The sequence below is a fragment of the Anabrus simplex genome, chromosome 1 (genome assembly GCF_040414725.1).
Source record: "Anabrus simplex isolate iqAnaSimp1 chromosome 1, ASM4041472v1, whole genome shotgun sequence".
Classification (NCBI taxonomy): Eukaryota; Metazoa; Arthropoda; class Insecta; order Orthoptera; family Tettigoniidae; genus Anabrus; species Anabrus simplex.
The window spans coordinates 1168335628-1168357509 of NC_090265.1; the positions used below are offsets into that span (position 1 = coordinate 1168335628).

General features: G+C 41.0%; 1 protein-coding gene across 5 annotated transcripts in view; it reads right to left on the reverse strand.

The window, feature by feature from the left end:
* The window catches only part of LOC136858147 (cytochrome P450 4c3), a 244644-nt gene that overhangs the window by 78715 nt on the left and 144047 nt on the right, over positions 1-21882 (reverse strand). For all 5 annotated transcript variants that reach the window (XM_067137475.2, XM_068225432.1, XM_067137473.2 and 2 more), the window contains 2 exons: positions 20441-20504; positions 20247-20356 (listed from right to left, as the gene is read on the reverse strand). In XM_067137475.2, coding sequence (XP_066993576.2) covers positions 20247-20356; positions 20441-20504 — 174 coding nt within the window. The remainder of the gene's footprint in view (positions 1-20246; positions 20357-20440; positions 20505-21882) is intronic.

The following is a 21882-nucleotide window of genomic DNA, read 5'->3' on the forward strand; positions in this document are numbered from 1 at the left end:
GGATACAATCCTGATGAGAGTGGTCGGTCCTTGAGCATTTTTGATGCGAACCACCCGATGAATCTGGTGGTTGGCCAGTTGTAGTTGGTCAGTAATTTCAGCATCCGACCAGTCTCTCGATACCCGATAAGCCACCACAGAGTGGAAGGGTGGTGAACGGGATGATGAAGCAGGAGTACGTACAGGAGGTCGACGAGTGATGTCCGTGGCAATGGCACCTTTGCCAAAGTAGGCCAGTCCAACTTTGTTTTTGAAGTCAGTGATGAAGGCATGAGTCGTCTTAATATTGAGAGAACCATCTCGAGTCGGTTGTAGTTCCAGGTCGTAGTAAGAGAGGTTTGGCATGTATTGGCAGAGAATGCGATAAACGCGTTGTGGAGCTAGTTGATCGGGTTCTTTACTCGTAAGCTTGGTGAGAAAGAATACAGGCGGTAGCTGAGGAGCAGAAGTAAGCACACTGCGCTGGCGGATGGTGGGAGCCAAGGCCGGATTTTTCGCAGCTTGGGCATAGCTACGAGGCTGGGCCGGCGAGTAATGCGCAGGAGTCGATGGAAGTGGTGCTGGTAAAGATTGCTGCTCAGTATCAGCGTCCAGGAGATTCAAGCGGCTAATGCCGGAAACCTGAGTGGGAGTAGAGCTGGGTGACGTGAGTGTAGATCCAGACGAACTGGAGCCGGCCGGCTGGCCGCACAATTTCTTACGGTCCGTCTCAGATTCCGGAGAGAGAGGACGACCCGTCTTGATGTTCTCGGCGTCCATATTGGGCGAGCCCGGCGGAGGTTGAGCAGAGGCCATCGAAGCGTCGCGACGAGAAAGAAAGGCAATGACGACAACAGAGAGAGAACTCGAACCTTCTTGAAGGAAGAGAAGAGAAACCACTCGAAGCTGCTCGAAAGTTCTAGAAGTATAAATCACTGCATCGAGAAACATCCACGAACCGACAATATATAGGAGGACCGTGGAGGCCACTGCATAGGCTACTTGAAGCCACCAGCAGTGCCAATGCACTATGAGAACTATGTCTCATTTCCAAAAAATTGATGCCTGCCTGGCCATCAGATAATACAGATGTTGATTCCCATAGGGAATTTAAAATATTTGTCCCGAATGAGTAAATTTATAATACCAATATAATGGTCCGTTATTGGACATTATAAATTTTCCAGCTAACTCATTCTTGGTTGCCTGCGTTTCGCCCTCGTGTGCTAAGTTAGGCTCATCAGTTGGGACTTAGCACACCACCCAAGACGCAAGGCTAGTGCATACCGTGGAGGCCACTGCATAGGCTACTTGAAGCCACCAGCAGTGCCAATGCACTATGAGAACTATGTCTCATTTCCAAAAATTGATGCCTGCCTGGCCATCAGATAATACAGATGTTGATTCCCATAGCACACGAGGGCGAAACGCAGGCAACCAAGAATGAGTTAGCTGGAAAATTTATAATGTCCAATAACGGACCATTATATTGGTATTATAAATTTACTCATTCGGGACAAATATTTTAAATTCCCTATGGGAATCAACATCTGTATTATCTGATGGCCAGGCAGGCATCAATTTTTGGAAATGAGACATAGTTCTCATAGTGCATTGGCACTGCTGGTGGCTTCAAGTAGCCTATGCAGTGGCCTCCACGGGATCCACAAGGAGGCATCCTTCTCGCGCAACTCGAAACTTGACTGCCTTATTCTCTGCGCATCTCCAATTACTTTTTCTTCGGCCTGGTGGCTCACCAACTCTAACTTTGCTGCCTCGCCGAACCCAAAAATGCATATCAGGCTGACACCAAGATGGAAGTCGGCCTCCCCACTCTGTATATCTGTCTCGCCAGGAATGTCGATCCAGCTATCCCCGAAGAAGAAATTGAAGCAGAACTCCGTGCGATTGGCATCCACCATGCCATACGATCTTCCGCTGGCCCAGGACCATCAACTGATGTGCTACTCTATACTCCATCTGGAGCTGACTTCTGGAATGCTGTTGATAATGGCGTTTATATCCAAGGCAAGCTCCATCGAGTAGAAGAAATCCCGGCAACAACTACGTCAGCCCAGCCAACTGCCTATACTACAGCCGAGCCTACAACTACACCATCACAGAAACCACCACAACTACAGACTTCGTCAAATTTCTACATCACTCCTATTACCACCACCTACACCACCACGACCACCACTGTCACCTCGACCACTCCAACATCTACCCTCCGTACTTCCCAGATCGCTGTTACAACAGTTGTCCCATGCCACCCACCTTCACTAATGACCTCTTCACTCCTCACTTCGCCCTTCCCTTCACATCCCAATGTATTTCCTGGAACAACGACTACCACAGTCGACGCACCGCCTTCGCCAGCTTCACCCAGAACAGCAGCCTCCGCAACATCATCGCCCTCGCAGCCACCAACAACTTCTCACAGAATGTCCAGCTGTGTCATCCGTGGAGTGGACCCGGCTCTCTCCGAAAGGACCATATTTCAGCAACTACAAGCTAAAGACATCCCAGTCCGCCGAGTCTTCCGCATCAAGAATGCAACAGGGCCAACATTCATGGTACGCATCCATGTCCCGAGCGCCACAGATGTTCAACACCTCATTGACCACGGAGCTTACATATATGGCCAACGTCATCGAGTAGAACCGTCCATCTCTCCCCCTAATCCTGTCAGACAACCCACCAATAATTCTCCCCGTCGCCCCCAGGCAGTCAACTTCTCACCTAGTCAATCTGTCAGTCCACCTCCTCACCCATATAGCTTCCTTCCTTACCCACCTCCACCACTCCATCTCATCCGGTACTTAATATCTTCCCTTCATAATCTCACTACGTCCTTGCATCTCCTCACCTTTCAATGCTATCCTCACAATCTTCTCTAAATTTCAATCCTGGCGAAAATCCCCTAAAATTCGCACACCCGTAGCCCACCTCCTTAAATTTGTCACATCGCTCCTCCCATCTCACTCATTCGTTGCTCCTCACAGTTATCGTCGCTCCCCTTGGCCCGAGAGATCGCGACACGATCTAGGGGGCCCGCCCCGTCCTTCGGGCGGGGAATGAAAACTCTCAAGCAAGCAAGCAAGCCTCCACGGTCCTCCGTCCTTCCCAAATCCTCACAGTTTATAAATCTTTTATTCGCCCTGTCGTAACATACAGTTCCTTGACCTGGCTCACAGCTGACAGACAACAATACGTGACCTTGCTTAAACTTGACAGACATGCTATGCGTATTGCATACCATCTCCCCTTTGACACCCCTTCTGCTGACTTCCAACCTCTTTATTCTTTCCCCACCATCCTTACTCATGTCCATGATCTTCGTCTCAAATACTTACAATCTGCCCTAGCCATCAATCACTCTGCGATTAAAGAAGCCCTCAACCTTTCTCCTCTTGCCACCGCTATCCTTAATAATGACCGCTCTCCTGCTATCTCTTACCTTTTCCCCACCCCTATCACGTAACTTCCCCCCCTGTCCCACTGCCTTTTTATTCTAATTTTTCTTTTACTGGATATTACGATGCTCCTCGCGGCAGTGGTACCGGCCTCCAATATCTGTGTCTGAGTGCTTTACGACACTACCAGTGTCATCTCTATCCGTGTTCATTTTCAATCATTCTGTGTTTTTCGCGTCCTCATTGTTCCACTAGTGTACGTCCATTTCTTTCTGCTTCCACCATAGTGTTTTTCGTATCGTACGTCAAGATGAACTGAAGACATTTCTCTCTCAGTACGATGTGTTGTGCGTTTATACTTTGTGTGCCAATCGACATCAATGAAAAATAGACTGACATGGAAGAAATCACATAATATTTCCTTGTTATATACTTGTTTATGTTTTTTTATTTTCTCTGCTTCAATCTGTATTTGATTATGTTTTGTTTTCAGTATGTACGAGACATACTTCTATGTATGTGTTTCAAAATTCTACTTTTATGTACTCACTCACCGGCCAAAGAGCTACATGTTTAGCTGGTGGCCCGCCTGCCCCTTACCGGGCAGGAATGAAATAACTATTTGAATAAAGAATAAAGCCTCCACGGTATGCACTAGCCTTGCGTCTTGGGTGGTGTGCTAAGTCCCAACTGATGAGCCTAACTTAGCACACGAGGGCGAAACGCAGGCAACCAAGAATGAGTTAGCTGGAAAATTTATAATGTCCAATAACGGACCATTATATTGGTATTATAAATTTACTCATTCGGGACAAATATTTTAAATTCCCTATGGGAATCAACATCTGTATTATCTGATGGCCAGGCAGGCATCAATTTTTGGAAATGAGACATAGTTCTCATAGTGCATTGGCACTGCTGGTGGCTTCAAGTAGCCTATGCAGTGGCCTCCACGGTATGCACTAGCCTTGTGTCTTGGGTGGTGTGCTAAGTCCCAACTGATGAGCCTAACTTAGCACACGAGGGCGAAACGCAGGCAACCAAGAATGAGTTAGCTGGAAAATTTATAATGTCCAATAACGGACCATTATATTGGTATTATAAATTTACTCATTCGGGACAAATATTTTAAATTCCCTATGGGAATCAACATCTGTATTATCTGATGGCCAGGCAGGCATCAATTTTTGGAAATGAGACATAGTTCTCATAGTGCATTGGCACTGCTGGTGGCTTCAAGTAGCCTATGCAGTGGCCTCCACGGGGAAGACTTTCTCTCTTTCAAGATCCTTCTCCTCATTATTTTTGATTCGGCCGGGTGACGTCACAACTTTACCATCGCACCCAGCCGACCCAACAAGCATATCGGCCAGACACCTAGTTGGAAGTCGGCTATAGACAATGTTCTCCTGTATTGTCCTGGACGTCCACCATTCCATCTCAGAAGAAACCATCCTCTCCGACCTCCGCAAGACAGGAGTGTACAGCGCAACCAGACTCTACGAAGGCTCCGCTCCAGCACCAGAGGTCCTACTATTTCTCACCTCTCCGACCGACCGTGACCATCTTCTCGCCACTGGTGCCCATATTCGCCGTCGTCTTCATCGCGTGGAACCCACTCCTAGCCAAGTTCTTGAACAATTACCGGACTACTCATCTGATTTTCCTACATCTGATTCTTCTACGGCTGCTTCTACGTCATCTCCCTACCCCACCCCGCCACAACCATTGTCCTCTCTCTGCTTCACTTCTAACGCCACGATCACCACCACCACTATTACCACCACCAGCTCCTCTGTTCACAACCCCATCACAAACTCTCTCACCACTTCGGTTACTACCCATCCCACCCCTATAATGACAACTACTATCACCTCCCCTCCCAACCTTACTCCATCAAGCCAACAAGCAGCATCTGAACCTGACACCGACACGACGCCACCATTATCGCCAGCTTACACCTGCGTCATTCGAGGAGTGGACCCGCTCTTATCCACGGATACCATCGTCCAAGCCCTTCGCCAGACCGGAACACCAGTGCGCCGAGCAACCCGGATCTTCAATGCCTCAGGACCTACGTGCCTTGTTCGACTTCATCTACCGACTCCGGACACCGCCCAACACCTCATCGACAACGGAATTCATCTCCACGGCCGCCTTCATCAGATTGAACCCTCTCGTTCTTCTCCCCAAACTTCCACCCGACCTCCCACACCTCGTCGCCGTCCCCGGCCAGCGCCACCTTTTCTTCCACCGAGTCCACACATCCGTTTTTACCCGCCTCCACCCGATCTCTCTCCCCCACCACCAGCCCTATCAAACCCCCTCCATATCTTACTCACTTCACTGCATCATTTCTCTTGTATCTTCCACAACCTAGCCCACTCTTTCACCCCTCTCACACACCCCTCACTAGTCCCACAGCCTTTGCATTATTTCTTTACCCCACCATGCTTCCCTACATGCTTATAATGCAGTGCATAATCTTTGTAACATGCCACCAACGAAATTGTAAATCTGTAACACCACTGTTAAAAATTTTCTGTACTTCCTATTGTAAACCCCTTGATTTAATAAAGCACCTCGCCATCTCCTACACATTCACATCCTTCCCCACCTCCTTCTTCCGTCCCATCTCCCCAACCTGCCCGCATCTCTTGGCCAGAGAGAGGGCGACACCCTCTAGGTGGCCCGCCCCACCCCTTCAGGGTGGGGAATGAAAGCATTTGATAGATAGATAGCCTCCACGGGGAAGACCTGCTCTGGTTGGAGAGGGGAACACACATAACACACGCCCGAAATTTTTCGGCTGGGTGGCCATCATCTTTAATAGCTCACTCAGTCGGCCCACTATAAACACAAACAGGCAGACGCCTAGTTGGCAGTCGCCTATCCTCATCATGACCTACTGCCTCATCCCTGGCGTGGAACTCCACATTCCCGAAGATCACATATTTGAAGACCTCCAAGCAGACGACGTTCCAGTTCTCAACGCCTTCAGACTACAGGACGGTCAGACCGCAGCACCATCTACTCACGTTTTAGTCCAACTAGAAGGAGAAGCAGCCCAACGCCGCCTGTTCACCACCGGAGCAAACATCCATAATAAAACCTACGCAGTGGTGCCAACCCCCCCATGCATCCTGAACCAAATAAAAGCCGACCCTTATCACATCCCCATCATCCAGGTGCCCCCATCGCCCCTACCAACCTTACCCACAACAACAACAACAACAACAACTACCCTCACAACCATAACTCCGTCAACTTGTACCCCCTCCCCAGACATATTCACCACCGTCACAACTTCCCACCCATCCTCAGTAATGTCATCATCCCAGCAGACCCCAGCCACCCCACCACTGCAATTTCCGCCGGACGCCGCAGTCTCACCACCAGCAAACCAACAACAGACGCCCCCACCAGCCGTCTTCAGCTGTGTACTACGTGGGATATCTCCAGAAGCTACCGAGCAAAACATAATCCCAGAACTACGGAAAACTGGAGTCAATGTACTTAGAGCCATCAGAATTTACAACAGCCATGGACCTACTTTCATGATGCGCCTCCAGATGCCCAGTAAAGAAGACGCCCAGCACCTCATCAGTACCGGCGCACAAGTCTATGGTCGCCGCCATCGAGTAGCACCCTCCCACTCCCCACCCCTACCCCCACGAAACCGCCAACCATCGATCAATTCACACCGCCGCCCCCAGCCAACCCTCCCCTGTGTTCCCCCATATCTACAACAAACTCCGTTCCCTCTCCCAACTGGACCCATCCCTCTACCTCTCCAAACATACGACCTTCTTCGCCTCCTCATTCTATCTCTCCATAACATCACCACCACCCTCCAGTTCCTAACCTCCCATAGCTACCCCGGACCCTACGTCCGACCGACTTAAGCACATCATACTCATCTTTAAGAATTGTATCACCTCATCCATCAGTCTGCATTGTAAAACTCACCAAAATATCAATAAAGTCTTATATACCAGCACTTAGACAAGACGCAAATCCTCTCCCATCTCCTAACTCTCCACATCCTTTACCCACCTCCTTCTTCCATCACATCTCCCCAACCCGCCCGCATCTCTTGGCCAGAGAGAGGGCGACACCCTCTAGGTGGCCCGCCCCACCCCTTCAGGGTGGGGAATGAAAGCATTGAAGCAAGCAAGCAGCCTCCACGGTATGCACTAGCCTTGCGTCTTGGGTGGTGTGCTAAGTCCCAACTGATGAGCCTAACTTAGCACATGAGGGCGAAACGCAGGCAACCAAGAATGAGTTAGCTGGAAAATTTATAATGTCCAATAACGGACCATTATATCAGTATCCAGTATTCGGGAGATAGTGGGTTCGAACCCCACTGTCGGCAGCCCTGAAAATGGTTTTCCGTGGTTTCCCATTTTCACACCAGGCAAATGCTGGGGCTGTACCTTAATTAAGGCCATGGCCGCTTCCTTCCCACTCCCAGCCCTTCCCTGTCCCCTCGTCGCCATAAGACCTATCTGTGTCGGCGCGACGTAAAGCAATTAGCAAAAACAATTATAAATTTCAGTATATTACCGTAGCGAAGCACGGGTATCTTGCTAGTAAGATATAAATTTCCTTTGCATTGCTATCATTTTTATTCAGTTAATATAAGTTGTCATGCATAGGAATAATCTTTATTAAGCCCATTATCATGCATATTTCAGCTGACAGGCTGAGATTCTGCTAACTATGAAATTATATTCCTGCATGTGAGTAAACGCAATATAACATAACCTCTGCAAATGATGTTATGGCAGTAAATACATTGAAAATTTTTTGTTAAAGATAACCACATTAATATTTTTCTCATGTAAATGATTTTTTTTGCATGTTTCTCTTCTTTTTAACCCTGGACTGGTGGCGCTCGTTCATGCAACGTGAGAGGTGGTATGCGGTACTTTCTGACCATATGATTGATCTTGCTCTAATAACAAAATTACTAAATTTTATGCATTATATACAGTATTGATATATTATGTTTATGATATTTTATTGAAAATAAATGTATATATCCAATACTAATTAGCTTGACACCATGTAAAATTATAAGTTGTCTTGCATAGGAATAATCTTTATTATCATGCATTATTAAGCCCATTTTCATGCATATTTCAGCTGACAGGCTGAGATACTGCTCACTATGTAATGATATTCCTGCAGTATATCCATGGATGGCGGGGAGGGGTTCTTCCAAAGTAGTTAATGCTACTGGAAATAATTAACTTCTTCATGACAATCTGTATTGTGATAAGTTATTTGTTTGCCAGTATAATTGCCTCTGACTCTTTCAATTTCCAGGTTCGTACAATTTACATTGCGTTGCAACATATTATCATTCATGAAAGAAATGTTCAAACCTTCTTCAGGCGAAGATAGATTTCTAATAATAATAATAATGTTATTTCCTTTAAGTCCCACTAACTTTTTTTATGGTTTTCAGAGACACTGATGTGCCAGAATTTAGTCCCATAGGAGTTCTCTTACCTGCCAAGGCTAACATATATGAGCACCTTCAAATACCACTGGACTGAGCCAGGATCGAACCTGCCAAGTTGGGGTCAGAAGGCCAGCGCCTCAACCGTCTGTGCCACTCAGCTCAGCTTGATACATTTCTTACTACGAGTTTCTCTAATAATAAATGAGTCACAATGTTATGGGTTCAATAAGGTGAGTTATTAGGAGGAAGAATTTTTTTCCACACTGTAACACCTACCTACAACCTACAACCTGTTTTCCAGTCATTGACCGGGTCAGGGATGTAATGAATGAAGCAGATATAGGCTATTAGTACTGTAACACCTCCTTCTCTATTGTATTCCAAAACCATTGACAAAGTGGTAAATCATCATCATCATCATCATCATCATCATTGTACAGTTCCAGTTTCTCGGGTACTGTTAATGAGCCTCTTCCACTTCTTCCTGTTCATATACCACTTGTCATGGAGAACATCATCCACTGTCTATCCTCTGGTAACTAGATCAACTTTTAATCATGTCTATCCATCAGGTTTTAGGTCTTCCTGCAGGTCTTTTCCCCTCCACCTGTCTTTCCAAACTTATCCTGGCTGTTCTTGTAGGCTCCATCCTCATCACATGCCCGTATCCCCCTGTGGGTGGGGGTGGTAGAATAACACCTACGGTATCCCCTGCCTGTTATAAGAAGCAACTGAAAGGGGCCCCAGGGGCTTTGGAGCATCGTTTGGCAACCACAGGCCCCACAGCTGACTCCTGGCATTGCTTCCAGTTACTTGTGCCAGACTCCTCACTTTCATCTATCCTATCCGACCTCCCTTGGTCAACTCTTGTTCTTTTCAGACCCCGATGCTATTAGGTTTGCGAAGGCTAGGGAGTCTTTCATTTTTACGCCCTTCGTGGCCCTTGTCTTTTTTTGGCCGATACCTTCATTTTTTGAAATGTCGGACCCTTCCATTTTTTCTCTCTGATTAGTGTTATATAGAGGATGGTTGCCTAGTTGTACTTCCTCTTAAAACAATAATCACCACCACCACCACCACCTCACATGCCCATACCACCGTAGTCTGGATGTTCCAATTCAGTCTAATAGGAATGTCTTTATTCCGGCTTCTTCCCTCACCTCCTCATTTCTTAACTTGTCTATCTTGGTCTTCTGGATGATGGATCTAAGAAATTTCATCTCTGATGCTTGCAGTCTTGATGAATCTTTCTCTGTGAGTGTGCACGCTTCAATCCCATAGGTCAATATTGGTATGAAATAGCTGGTTTTGGAATCATGTCATTGCTAATATTTAATACATCTTCATTAGCGTTCTGTCGTATATCACTGTTAAAGTTTACTACTTCTACTTCATTCTCATTAAAACATCTTCCTCTTCCACAGACCTTAATTATCACCCTTGCCTCATACTCTCCATAAATCATTTCAGTGATAAGGGATTGATTGATTGAATGAATTCCTAACAAGATTACACGAGTAAGTCACTGGGTACACTCAACACTGCTGCTGTTGTAGGCCTACTTCCGACGAACAGGACTGGTAACACGGGATCTAACGAGACATTTTATTGCACCACTAGACAATAATCCCTCTTTCTAAGAATGAATACCCCTCACTACAATGCCACTGACCTCAAACGAAAGGCAAGGAATTTAGAGAGAGCTATGTGTGACAGTGAAGATCTCTAAGTTTAAAAAATAAGCGCAGTCAAACAAAACAAATTTGCACCAGGTCACAAAAGAGTCCGCACCACCACTCCTGGGTTAAGAATGTATCCTGCTGCTAGTCATAGAACCACAACTGCTGTTTGCCTTTCCTCCAAGCTGAAACAAAATTCTATCAAATCTTGCCAAACTTTTCAAACCTTCAGCAGTTTTTAACAATTTTTATGATGATGATTGTAACATTTTATGGCCAACATAGGACCTCTCCAGTTAATTATACAAAGATAATTTAGCTTTTCTATGCTTCTAATATTTATTTATCCTCCCAGATGCTGACATCCTTTTTTCAGTTGAGAACACTACCTTTTGCCCTTTTATTAAATTTTCTAGTTTCACGTGTGAGTCATTAAGAATCTTAATTTTGTCTGTTTTGTAGTTCATTAATATCATTCTTAATTTCTGTGATCCATTAAACCCAGTATTTTTATTCCATAATTTTTCTATTATTTTTCCACAAATTCATAATTTTTCTTTTATTTTTCCACTAATTCCAGTTTCTGGTGTTCTAATAAGATGTCCAAAAAATTATATGCACATCTTTCTAATTGTACTCAATACTGGTTTGATTTCCTTATAAACTGTGTTATTTGAAGCTATTCTTCAATGGCCATTAACTTGATATTGTTAATTAATACCACACATCCAATTGATTGAAGGAACAAGAATCCACCTGATCGATACTTTCACTTTTATTTAGCCTTAGGCTATTTCAATAGACATTAGATTAAAAGTTCAGAACATGTTTCGAATGCATTGCATTCATCATCAGCTGCTTACATTTAGCAAAAGTAAAATTAGCTAAGAACAGTCTCACAATTTTCTTAAAACCTTAAAAACAAGTGTTAGTAGTGCATGTGTGAATGGATGTGGGGGGGGGGGCAAAGGTGGGGGGATGCATTGAAGGCGATTGTTAGTTAAACTATGACTTATTAATAAAAATCTTAATGTTAAAAACACTGATGGACTAAAATATAGTTCACTATAAGTCTTGTGAAATTTTCCATAAGTTCGTTGATTACTGAAGAACTTGTATGCACTATGTGAAGTATTTCTGTTGAGCTATTGGTAAAAAGTTTCCTTAAGAAGGCATCCGGTGTTTTCACGTCTCTTATCTCCTGTTGGGTGGAGAGGTGTGGCTTGTTTCGAATATGAAGTTTGCTATTTGTAGTTTGAATTGAAAAAAGTTGGATCGTCTGTATCACGACCTGTAACCAGCAGGAAAAATGCGGCTGTTAGTTGGAGTTTGAAAAACGTAACGGATAATAAGTCTTTGAGTGTTGGAAACCTTGTTCTGAACTTTTAATCTAATGTCTATTGAAATAGCCTAAGGCTAAATAAAAGTGAAATTATCGATCAGGTGGATTCTTGTTTCCTTCAATTAATTGGATCATATAGTCGATACGGATATGAAGTGGATAGTATGTAAAACATAATACCACACAGTCGAATTATTTTTCTTTCTATCTTAAGTATTTTATCAATTTCAGCTGTATTAGTAGTTTTGAAAATAGTTTCACTTGCATAACTCACCTCTGGCTGTGTTACTGATTTATAATGTTTTAATTTTGCTGCAGTCAATAAGCTTTCAATCTTTATTGTATGGGTTTTTGGTGACATAATTTGCTTTGTTTAATTTATATATTCTGTTATGCCAGGTTAGTTTTTCTTTTATATTATAAGTTATAATTTCACCAAAATACTTAAATTTAACAACAATTCTGATTTCATGTTCATCAATATTAATTTTAATGAATATTGAATTTTCACGACCGCATTGTAATCGAAACCAACTTTCAACTTATTAGGTCGTGTTACGTACATTTAGTACGTGTTGAAGAGATGTTAAGTACAGAACAAAAATGGCCAACCAGACACCAGTGGGATCCGAACCCACAACCTCCCGATTTCACGTCGGTTGCTCTACCAATTGAGTTAAGGTGGCCTAGGCCATCTTTGTTCTGTTGGAAAGGTTCTGAGCTACAGGTTGTGGGTTCGGATCCCAATGGTGTCTGGTTGGCCTTTTTTGTTCTGTACTTAACATCTCTTCAACACATACTAAATGTACGTAACACGACCTAATAAGTTGAAAGTTGGTTTCGAATATTAATTTTATTTTCGAGTGATGGATCAATTAACATGATATCAGTATTTTCAAAAGAAATTCTAAGATCTATTTTCTGTGCTATTTCCTGCAGAGATCTGATTAGATGCTCAGTTTCCTGAACATTAATGGATAATAATGTAAGGTCATCAGCAAGCCCCAAACAGTTTGAACAAATTTTTGCTTAGAATTTCCAATTTTTGTTTTTTAGGATTCTCTTTGAACCATTCTTTCATTACATATTCTAATGCACAATTAAATAGCAAAGGTGACAGTCATCTTGTCTTAAACTAGTTTTAATCATGAACGGATCAGAAATTTCCCCTCTAAACTTAACTTTTGGTTTGGTATCAGTTAAAGTAAGTCCTATAAGTTTAATGGTTTTGGTTGGAGTTCAAAATTCCTTAAAATTATTAAAATTGAAGGCCTATGTATGCCATCATATGCCTTCCTAAAATCTACAAATGTTACTGAAAGCAGCTTATTTCATTTCTTGTAATATGCCATAACTAATTTGAGAGTAATGATCTGCTCAGTACAACTTCTCCATGATCTAAAACCTCCCTGGTGTTCTCCTAGTTCTTCTTCTCATTGTTCTTTAATTCTTTCATATAAGATGCAGGAAGAAATCTTATATGTACAGTCTAGGAGAGATAAGCCTCTATAATTCTCAGAATCACACTTTTCGCCTCTTTCGTCGCCGTAAGACCTATCTGTGTCAGTGCGACATAAAGCAAAAAAGAAATTATCACCTCTTTGTTGTGAAGAGGGTGTATTATTGCTGCCATCCAAAGGACAGGAAATTTTTCTGTGATTCAAATATTTTTTAAAGCCATGTGTAAGAAAATCCAAACCATATTACTTGCATTTCTCCACATTCCTACAAAAATGTGATCTCATTGCACATGCCTTATAGTTTTCAATTCCTAGAGTGCTTTTTCTACTTCTTGGAATACTGGGTGATTTATATTATTCATTTTGGTTTTTATTGGAGTATGTGTAGGAATTCCTGTGGTTCTGTGCTATTCAAAAGTTTGCTGAATGCTTTTACCTTGATCTCAGTGTTTTCACTATTATTGTGTCCTAATTCACCATTTTCATGTTTTAGCAGTAAAGGAGGAGGATCATAATTTTGTAATTGTCTTCCAAAAATAATAATAATTTTTACAAGGAAATGTGGAAAATCTTCAATAAGACGGTTGTGAGGGTCCACACTTCACAAGTGTGTGGGACTCGTACACACTGAAAACCAAAACACCCTTCTCCCACAACATATGTCTCTGAACCGGAATCGCTCTCACATTACTTCAGGATGGTGTTGTGCACAAAGCTTCTTCTTCTTATCCTTATTCTCCTCCTCCTTCCTTCATATCTCCTTTATTGTAGCTCATAGGCATCTAAATCTCCCTCCTTTAGACGCAATATACTTTCCACATTAACTGCTACTTGATCCTAAGATTCCTGATTTTGCAGCATAATATGCACAATGTTATGTGGTGTCAGATCTACTTGCTTAGTTTCCAAACATCTTCGTTGTGATAACCAATGGTCACATACCAAAAAATGTATGGAATACTTCATCAATGTCACCACAGTAAATACACAGTGGGCTACTCACTCGCCCTATTCTCCGAAGGAAACTTTGAAAGTATCCATGTCCTGTCAAGAATTGTGTACAGTAATAATTTAATTTTCTTTCGACCCATTCAACCAAGGATGAAACCAGCTGTTTGATCTGTTTCCCTCATAAATCACCTTTCCATCTGTTGCCACTGCTCCATTCTTTGACAAGAGCTGGCTTCTTTGCCCGTTTCCTTCCTGGCTCTCCTTGAGTATGCCAAATTTCCTGTCATTCTAAATCTAATAAATCAATAGGAGCTACTGCTGCTACTGTGAGAACTGCAGGTTTGGACACCGTGCGATATGCACATTCAATTTGTAAAGCTGCTCTCTGCTGCACTGCCGTCATTCTTTTCTGATACTTTTCAACCTTCAAAAATTCAGGCCAAATTTCAGAACTATTTAATATAATTGATTGGACAGTCAACATAAGCCGCCATTTACTAGATTTTGGATCTTTAATATTATACTCACCAATCTACTCAGCAAAGTTATTGATGTTGCTGCCTTATCTGTTACCTGCTGAATGCGGTCCCAGAAAGTGAGCTTGGTATCAAGCATTATACCTAAGCAATTTGTACTCCTAGATGTTTCAATGACTATCTGTCCAACTTACATAGACACAAAAGTATTAATCCTTTTCCATGCTAGAAAAATTATTTCCGTTTTATGATCTGCTAATTCCAGTCTGTGATTCATCATTCATTCTTGTATCCACCACATCAGTGGTTCAGTTTAAGTTGAGCCATCTCCAAATTATAGGTTACTATCAGAGCAGCCACATCATCAGCATAGCCCACAAGTCTCGCATCTTCTCACATCTTCAGCCATAATAATCCATCATACATAATATTCCAAAGATTTGGACCACACCAGCTGTGAGCCACGTTATTTTCTGACCATCTTCCATATCATAATTTATACTAAGATATGATCTTTCAAATAGTTTCTCAGTATGTACATATGATACTCTGGCAATTTAAAAGTTTCTTGGAGCACTTCCAACATATCACTCCATCTTGCCAAACTGAATGCATTTTTTTACATCTAAGGTCACAAGAAGCATCAGTTTTCTAGAATAATGATTGCCTGATTGTGCTCTTTTTGCAATGTTCACTACTTCCCTGACCGCATCAATTGTTGAGTGACCCTTGCAAAATCCATGTTGACAATCAGATAGATCCCTAGTTAGGTGAACTGCTGGAAGGATTGGGTTGTACAGTAGAAGATTCTCTAGTCCTTTCCTAGAAGTATCCAACATACATAGAGGTCTATAACACCCAGTTGTGCCTTTACTGATCAAAACCAACTGGGCTATTTTCCAGCGATTACAGAAAGCACCTGCTATCGAGCAGTGATCAGATCTTTGGATGTACAGTGTGGCACATTTTTTGGATCATTTCCTCTATCATCATCAATCCTTTCTGAATTGTCAGGAAATAATTTATCCACTCTTTCTTTGATGGGTTTGTGATTGCATGACTGGACTCGAGAGTGTTCCTAATTTCTTCATGACTATTTTATAACCTAATCCCCATGCATTGTTCTTAGACAATTCCCACCACTTATTATTTTTATTCCTTTTAATTGCATTTGAAAGTTCTTTCTTCATCACTTTTTGCCCTTCGTCTAAGTCGCAGACACTGTCTTCTCAGGTCAGCAATTTCTTCAGTCCACCAATATGCTGGACGCTTATTGTGTTGCTGTTTATACCTAGTCATGGACGCATCACATGCCTGCTGAATTAGCCCCATTGTGAGTTCAACATACTTGTTAGCTGCTATTTTTCCTTTGTGAGCATGACATTTATTTGCAATGCTTTGTATTCCATTCCACAAAAGATCAAGGAACTTATCTTTGTCCATACGGGCTGTGCTCCACCTGACTGACTTGCATGAAGAGATCCTTGATTGCTGAGTTTCTTGACACACACAAAAAACAATATATTGATGGTCACTTCCAGTGTAATTTTCAACTAAATACCATGCAGTAATTCTGGATGTAATGTTATCTGTCACAAAAGTCATATCAGATATAGTTCCATGGCAGCCTGGCCATCATTACCATTAAACCCAATCTGGCAGCCATCTCCATTATACCCCGCCCTCTGGAGTCTGGTCGAGGCATGCCCCATTTCACTGCCTGGGTGTTGAAAACTCCAGCCACAACCAAGTTATTGTCTATCCCATGAAAAGCATCCTCAAGTCCGGTCTCAGTTGGGGTAAAGTAACAGCTCACAAAGATGACCTTACCAATCTTAACTCAAACAAATCCATCTTTACATCCTTGATCTATAACTGGACATTTGCATCCCAGATGGCGGACAGCAGGGCTCTTGCCGGCTTGACAGCCAACTTGAGTTAAGTAAAATAGCTCTCATGGACCAAACACACCTTTTGATTTATCCATACCAGGGTTTAAAAACCTCAATGGCAATGAAGGAGGAGATGATGATAATCAGTATGGCAGAACTGGCAGAAGGGGCAGTCCTTCCCAAATGGGCTTGATCAGTTGAACCCACTGCCTTGTAGGTAGAGAAGGGATTCTCAAAGGATTGGGGACCCACCCTGAGAGAAAAAGGATTCTGGAGCTTACAACCTCAGTTCTATCTTTGAAAACAGGATTTCCTGTTTTCTCAATGATTTCAACAATTGACTTGATGGAGACATTTTTGGTGACAAATACTTCAGGGAGCAGCCAGAAATGAAAATCCCTCACCACGAAGAATGGTGCAACTGGAATTATGGAGAGCCCACAATGTCATGTAAGGAAGAGTCAGAACTTTCTAGAATCTCATCACAGGAAAGAAGACCTAAGCGAAGACATCTGCTTGGAACATTAAACATCCGTACACTATGTCAAATACGAAAAACTGAGAAAACTGACTACAAGTTTGGAAGAAAGAAACATGTTCACTCTAGGATTAAAAGAAACAAGATTTCCGGTTGAAAAGACAGTAGAGTCACATGGTTTTAGAATATACAAGGGCAAAGCCAGGTACACAGTCTCAAAATGAAGACTGCCAATTTTAGGGACAGCTTTTGTGGTCAGAAAACTATAATGGATTCAATCACAAACTTTAACTCACCGTCAGAAAGAATCTCTTCCTTATCATTCAGATCCAGAAACAATACCTACTTTATCATCAACACCCATGCTCCCATAAACCAAGATAACAAAAGGAACAAGGAGAAAGTAGAATACTTCTGGGGAACACTAAAAAATGAGAAGTCAAAAATTCCTTAAGGAAATGTTAAAATGCTGGTTGGTGATTTCAATGCCCAGATAGGAAAAGAAAGGAAATACAAAAAGATTGTTGGAGAATATCCTCCATATAAAAGAACAAATAGAAATGGAGGAAAATTAATTACATTTTGCAAGCAGATCAATCTAAAACTCATGACTGTGCAATTCAAAGCCCTCCCAAAGAAGAAGAATCCAATGTTAGGTCTACTACTAGAAACGAATGTGAGATTATGAATGTCAAAGTATGTACAAGTTTGAACTTTGCAAAGACCACTTCCTGTCGAAAATGAAAATAACATTTCAACCACACAGACACCAAAACAGAGGAAAGAAGACACCAAGGATCGACACAGAAATTCTCCAACAAAAATATTTATAAAATAAACAAGTCAAATTGGAATTATTAAAACACAACAGCCAGTTTAAAAGGGTTTCAAAATAATTGGCCAAAAGATGGCAATTCTCCTTGTAACCCAGTGCTACTGTGCCATCCTTTTTTTAAAACAGACTTGAATGTTGGTATTCTTTCAGTTGTTCCTTAAAAGTTCTGTAGAAATCCATAGTGTTATTTTTCTTAAAGTCTTCTCTTATTCTTTCTAACCAGTCTTAGTCATAATGTGTCTTCTCCTCTGATGATCTTGGCAGTGGCTTTTATTTGTTGTCTGAAGTCATTCCAATATTCTTTTGTTTGGTTAGAGTTCCATCTCTTCCATACCTTTAGTCTCTCCTCAAGAGCATCATCATATGGTTTGTTCCACAATCTGTGTTTTTTTTTTTTCATTGCTCCAAGTTTTTGGCTGTTGTTTAGTAGTGCCTTGAAAAGTACTTTTTAAGAAATAGTAATAGTGAAATTTCACAGTAGTTGTCTGGATTGGTATGGTCTCCCTTCTTATGGAGTGGGTGTATAATAGCATATTTCCACTCCCTGGGGACTTTTTTCATTTTTCCCTATATCTCAGATTAAATGGTGTAAGTTCTCTGCAGAGAACTTACTTTTCAAGGCACTACTAAACAGTAGAACAGGTAGATCATTAAATAGGTGAAAACCAAGGGGGATTTAGAAAAGGAAGATCATGCGTGGAACAGATCTTTAGTCTGAAAAACATTTTGGCAGTAAGAGCTATATGAGGTAAACATGTTAGCTGTGTTCACTGACTTCACTGACCAGTAGACACTCTTCAATGTCTTGGAAGAATTTGGAATTGATGCCAAATGAGGATAATTATAATCCAAACACTAACAGAAACCATTTTGAAAGTTTAATTCTTGAGGAAATTTTGGAGCCCTTTTAGATTAAGACAGGAGTCAGGCAAGAAAACAGACTATCACCAAGTTTGTTTTAACATCATCCTGGAAAAAGTAATGAGAACATGGAGGAAACTATAAAAGAAGAAGGGAGAGAAGAAATCTGTTTGGGTACAATGAAGCAGGGTGTGAAGGTGGATTGTTTAGTGTTCACTGATTACATGACATTACTAGCAAAAGATAAAACAGAAGCCCCAATAATGCTTGAAAAATGTCATGAAATCACAGAGAAAACAATACCTACATGAAATAGAAACATGATAAAGAAAAGCATCTGGAAACAAGGTATGGAAAAATCAAGGTCGGATAAATTTAAATATCTTAGTGAATGGATCCAGTCAATGGGCTTGATAAAGAAGCAAATAAAGGAAGGGCCAGAAAGATGGAGCTAACTTATAGATTAGTATATAATAGATACAACAAGAGAATAATATTTAATATATTTTACAGGACTATAACATGGTTGTCAAGCCAGACTCTACAGTTCAGAATGTCTGATACTGAAGAAGAAAGGGAAAATGGCAAAGATAGAAAAAGGAAAATCTTGAGAAAGATGTTGGGACCAAAGAAAAGGAAATGATGGTACATGGAGACAGAGGATAAATGAAGATCTATACAGGCAGTCAGAGATGATCACAGATACCATATGCAAGAGGAGACTGAAGTTTCATGGGCACCTCACAGAAATACAGTAGATGAAAGTCAATTAACGAATAAAATCTTTAACTACATCACCAAGATAAAAGCAACTACAAAATGAGTACAAGAAATGTGAAAGGACAAGGAGGAAGTTACATAAATCTTAAAGAGATCTGGAATAAAGATATGTTTCAAGCTATGATTGATAAATTTGGGGGTTTGAGGAAAAGCAAAGTAAAAAGGCCAAGAATATTTGATCAGAGGACATGAAGAACCACAACAAAAGGATGACGAAGTTCTGGGAGAAGAAAAGAGGACTAACCAGCAAATCAATTGTTTCCTGTGGTCCAAAGTAGGCCAAAATTGAAGAAAGAAGAGAAAGAAGAATATTGGTTTAATGTCCCACTAACTACTTTTATGGTTTTCGGAGATGGTGAGGTGCTGGAATTTTGTCCTATAGTACTTGTTTGCATGCCAGTAAATCTACCAAAAGGAGGCTAACATACTCATATTTGGGCACATTCAAATACCACCAGACTGAACTGGAATCAAACCTGTCAACTTGATCTCAGGAGGTCAGTGTTCTACCACATGAGTTACTCAGTCCAGCAGTATTTCAGACAAGTATAGTGTATTCAGAAAACCTATTTCCTGTTATTTAATAAGCAATCGCCTTGAAATCATTCTCCAAAAATGTCCCCTTACCTCAAACATGAAGGTGTCCACTTCTTCTTGAATATCTTCATCACTTAGCACTTGCTTTGTCTCAGAAATTTCTATTAGTAAATCCAAGAAAGACAGAATACGTTTCTTTCCTGAAACAGTTTACACAAAACAGAATTGCTTTACTGAATTTTCACTGGAATCAGTCAAACTCAATTGTGTAGGTATGTACTTACTTTGCAAATTATTGTCAGTTGTTTCTCTGTTGGAAATGTATTCTTGCCTTCTTTGCTCAAGAACCTGAAGTGTCAGAGACAGAACAGTGTATAAATATCAGTATTTTGCTTTCCTGCATTAATAGCTATCTGACAATATATTTATGAACCACTTCCACAGGAATCATCTATGTAATATATTTTCTGTTATGGTACATCATATCTACCCAAGAGTCATACCATTCGAACAAATGTTAAAGAAACAAATGGCAGATGAGAAGAAACAGTGCTTGTTTGTTAACCTGTGATCACTCATAATGTTAGAAAAATCTAACAATGGCATATTTCTACTAATACCAGTAACTAACTAGTGTATTTATGCCAACACCTCCTTGATATATTAGATGTGCCTTCTTTGACCTCTTCGTCAGCAGATGTTTGCTCTGGGAATAAGAAATGATCATAAACATAGAAAGAAACTGTAATATGAGATTATAAACACCAGGGAGAGTGAGAGTTGTATTTTTAAATTTATAAAAGCTAAAGATAGATTGATTCGAACAAATGTTAAAGAAACAAATGGCAGATGAGAAGAAACAGTGCTTGTCTCTTTTTAGCATAGGAACCACTTAATAAGTACCTAAAATGAATTACGTATCCATGTAGGTATTTATGGTTCTAAAAATATTAACAAAGATTTCTACAATCAAGGAACAATCTTGTAAAGATGCATTTTTAATTATAGCAGATTCTTAAATGCCAAATAAAGAAACATTCAGTGGATTTCCCTATAAGAATTCGTTGCAATATAATAATCAACTTATTGATATACGAGAGAAAGTTAGTGAATAAGTCACAAATAGCTATAAAAGAATGTTAAATCAGATATAATACAAAAAAGTAAACTGCAACAAAAGCAACATGTAAGAGAGTTGTTGCCCTGGAAAAGAAGAAAAGCTAAGGAATGTTTGCTCTGGGAATAAGAAATGATCATAAACATAGAAAGAAACTGTAATATGAGATTATAAACACCAGGGAGAGTGAGAGTTGTATTTTTAAATTTATAAAAGCTAAAGATAGATTGATTCGAACAAATGTTAAAGAAACAAATGGCAGATGAGAAGAAACAGTGCTTGTTTGTTAACCTGTGATCACTCATAATGTTAGAAAAATCTAACAATGGCATATTTCTACTAATACCAGTAACTAACTAGTGTATTTATGCCAACACCTCCTTGATATATTAGATGTGCCTTCTTTGACCTCTTCGTCAGCATATGTTACCAGTTCAAAGCGCAGCAGGAAGTCATTCGGCTGTCAAAAAGCACATTTCTGAACACCCTTATAATTATTCTCATTCTTATTGGTGTTGTTGTTGTTATTATTATTATTATTATTATTATTATTATTATTATTATTATTATTATTATTATTATTATACATACATACATACATACATTATC